This window comes from Teleopsis dalmanni, chromosome X (genome assembly GCF_002237135.1).
Source record: "Teleopsis dalmanni isolate 2A chromosome X, ASM223713v2, whole genome shotgun sequence".
Classification (NCBI taxonomy): Eukaryota; Metazoa; Arthropoda; class Insecta; order Diptera; family Diopsidae; genus Teleopsis; species Teleopsis dalmanni.
The window spans coordinates 20,617,599-20,621,043 of NC_051848.1; the positions used below are offsets into that span (position 1 = coordinate 20,617,599).

At 31.9% G+C, this 3,445-nt stretch overlaps 1 protein-coding gene across 1 annotated transcript; it reads left to right on the forward strand.

Annotated features, from left to right (window-relative positions):
- Positions 1-1,618: 1,618 nt before the first annotated feature.
- On the forward strand, positions 1,619-2,989 carry LOC119689121 (purine nucleoside phosphorylase-like). Its single transcript, XM_038103868.1, has 2 exons — positions 1,619-1,819; positions 1,895-2,989. The coding sequence occupies exons 1-2, from the start codon at positions 1,797-1,799 to the stop codon at positions 2,886-2,888; spliced, it is 1,017 nt and encodes a 338-aa protein (XP_037959796.1). The 5' UTR covers positions 1,619-1,796; the 3' UTR covers positions 2,889-2,989.
- The last annotated feature ends 456 nt before the right edge of the window (positions 2,990-3,445 follow it).

Genomic DNA, 3,445 nt, shown 5'->3' on the forward strand with positions numbered 1-3,445 from the left:
AATTGCCTTTAAAATAGTTTTATAAATTCCATTGAAAAAGCTGAGGTTAGATTTATGTTCAATGGTATCCACATTGCCTTTAAAATTGTTTTATAAATTCCTTTAAAAGACTGAGGTGAGATGTATATCCGAGTTGCAAATACTTTTCATTCATTTTGATATTTGAATATTATTTTCTTGATTTGATTTGGATTTCCCAAGTTAAGCACCATAACGTTTTCTAAAGAACTTTCTGTAAGAACAAATAGTCCACTTAAAATAATCGCTGAATAGTTCTATCTGTTCAGTATGTAGCTAATGTGAACGAATTTTCGTCTTTTATGCCATCGTTCCCATTAATAAAATGAATTTTTCAGTGAGAACTATTTAAAAAGTTTCCACCTTTGAAACATCTTACGCCGTTTATCGAGAATAATTCTGAAAATTATGGCTTCTAATTGGTTCAATGTCGCGGGTTGTCTGAGCAGACCAGAGGAAATTTAAAATCATACGATTGTGGAGACCGATCCACAGCATCATCACATGACATTCGCGCTCAACGCATATATTCTGGAATAAAATAATTTTTTTTTTTTTGTTTTTTTTTACCGCTAGAAAGAGTGAAATGACTACGCATTGACCAAAATCCGACCACTATTCCCGGAAAATCACAACCCCTTATTCTTAGAGATCTTGTCTTACCCCGGGACTACGTTAATATTAGTAGGATGCCTGTTAGTTATTTAAGACTTCCATCAGTGTGATCTGTGTTCAGGCCTGCTTGGTGCGGCACATCATCTTGCTCGAGCTGTGTTCTGTCAAGATCTACTTTTTTCAACTTAAGGATGTTTTCAGCAAACATTACTATGGAATAACGTTGTTTTATTGTGTATGGTGTTAAAATTAAAACAGTTCCATATTAATGTTTTTTTATTGGTGAGGTGTCTTTAAAAATCTGGAATAACCGTTCTATGAACTTATAAATCACGAAAACGTCTATTTATTGATATTGATATAACATAGCGACACCAACTGAATATAAATCAGCTGTTAATTGATAACTGTCGTTGTAGAAAATGTGTTATCAACATGGAAACCAAATATACACCATTTATGACAAATATATGATACCTTGGTATGGGTGCTTCTCAAATCGATTGAATAATAATTTCATGATTTATTATTTTATTCAATTTGAACAATTAAAAAATTATTAATGATTTAAGCCATTAAACCTATAACATTTATGGTAAAGTTAGGACCCGCTCGACTATTTTCATACTTTCAACTTTACGACGGAATTTCTTTAGTATATAGAAACTATTCCATATAATTTTATTATAAATCTAAAGTATTTGAAAAATTGAATATTTAAACCTCATGATGTATCCAATGCCTGACTTAATTCTTTAATAAGTATTGTTAAGCATGCTTTTATGTATCTCTCGTAAACCATTCGCAGGACAACTATATGTGAAGAGGTCTTTCATTCTCTGTTCCTTCCAAAGGATGCAAGTATGAATTAAATACATAATAACTGAATCACAGTAGGTCAGCTAGTTACATTCAAAACATAAAAATATGCTTTTTTGTACTTATATATATATATATTATTATATGTAAAATTTGCATATGGAGAGCTAACTTTCAAAATTAATAAAATACATTAACAAATTTTTTTGTTTAAAAAAAAAATGTGGTAACAAAATCCTTAGTATTGGAAAAGAATAGAATCTTCATGCCGTCTTCAGGAAAGTTCAAAGTTTAACGTTTCGACATTTTTGACACATCACAGCACGTTTCTTCGTCTATGGATCATGGATCCCAGACTCTGTCCAACGTAATTTAAATAAATTTTAATCGATATATGAATAAAACTATTTTACTATCATATTTTTTACATTGGTTTTTATAGAAGCTACTCATTTGAGGAGATAAAGAGAACTGTAAATTTCGTACTAAGTCGGACTGAGATTCGTCCGATGATAGGTATTATATGTGGCAGTGGTTTGGGATCTTTAGCTGATAGCATTACAGAGCAAGAAATAATCAGATATGATGAAATACCATATTTTCCAGTATCAACTGTGCCAGGACATGCAGGTCAGTTTGTTTTTGGAAAAATTGGAATAACATTTGTTGTGGCTATGCAAGGACGTTTTCATCATTATGAAGGATATACCTTGTTGAAGTGCACAATGCCTGTACGTATAATGCATTTAATTGGTGTAAGATATTTATTCGCAACAAATGCTGCAGGTGGTGTTAATCCAGAATTTAATTTGGGTGATATAATGTTCATACGTGACCATATAAATTTCATGGGACTACCTGGTAATAATCCATTGAATGGTCCTAATTTACCGCAACTTGGACCACGTTTTCTATCAATGACTAATGCTTACGATAAAGGAATGAGAGATTTAGCCAGAAAAGTCGGTATAGAAATGGGAATTGAAGAAATTATGCGTGAAGGTGTCTATGCTTGCTTAGGTGGACCAACATATGAATCAATTGCTGAGCTCATAATGCTGCATACTATGGGAGTTGATGCAGTAGGCATGTCCACTGCACATGAAATAATCATAGCTAGACACTGTGGCATGACAGTTTTTGCATTAAGTCTTATCACCAACAAATGTGCACTGGATTACGAAGATAGAGAACCCGCAAACCATGAAGAAGTCATTAAAATTGCCAAAAGTCGGGAAACAACTTGTTGCGAATTTATAGCACGACTCGTCAACGAAGTACAACTTATAGAAACTAAAATCGCTGAAGAAGCAGCAGCTGAAGAGGCAAAAAAAGAAGCGGAAGCCGAAAAAATAAAACAGGAAGAGGAAGCAGAAAAGAAAAAAGAAGAGCAGAAAAACGAAAAAAATAAAAAGAGAACATTTAAGAAAAAATAAAAACAAAGAAAGACACATAGTTGGAAATTAGTAAAACATGGAGGGATTAAATATTATTCAGAAAAACTCCATGTCAATTTAAATAAAAATTGAGTATAATAGCCCTAAATAATACCTTCTCAGTCTCTCATTTAGCTTTTTTTTAATCTTTTCATTTTGCTGTCATTATTATTATTTATTTCAATTATTATTATTCTTCATTACCTCCAACGCTATTTAAATGAAAATCTCAATACTAAGAACAGGAAACTGATATATAACCAAATAATTCGTCCGTCACTTCTATATGGTTGTGTAGCATTTAGCAAAGCTTCAAACACTACTATTCACCAGTTAAAAATTGCACAAAGCCAGGCTCTGAGAAGACTTTTCAAAGTTCCATGGTACAATAGGACGAACGACATCCTCAGGGACATCAAGATTGATCCCATCAAAAGATACATAAAGGATTAATTCAAATATTAGATAATATAAAAAGTCTCCAAAAAGTATATTTTTGAACGAAAATTTTCTTTCATAGGAAATCAAATTCAATCTAATAGAAATTAGCTATTATT

Excerpts from the sequence above, each read along its gene's own strand:
- LOC119689121 (XM_038103868.1), top strand. The coding sequence starts at position 1,797 with ATGGATCCCAGACTCTGTCCAAC. Across the intron at positions 1,820-1,894 it reads GATCCCAGACTCTGTCCAAC|AAGCTACTCATTTGAGGAGA; the intron begins GTAATTTAAATA and ends TGGTTTTTATAG.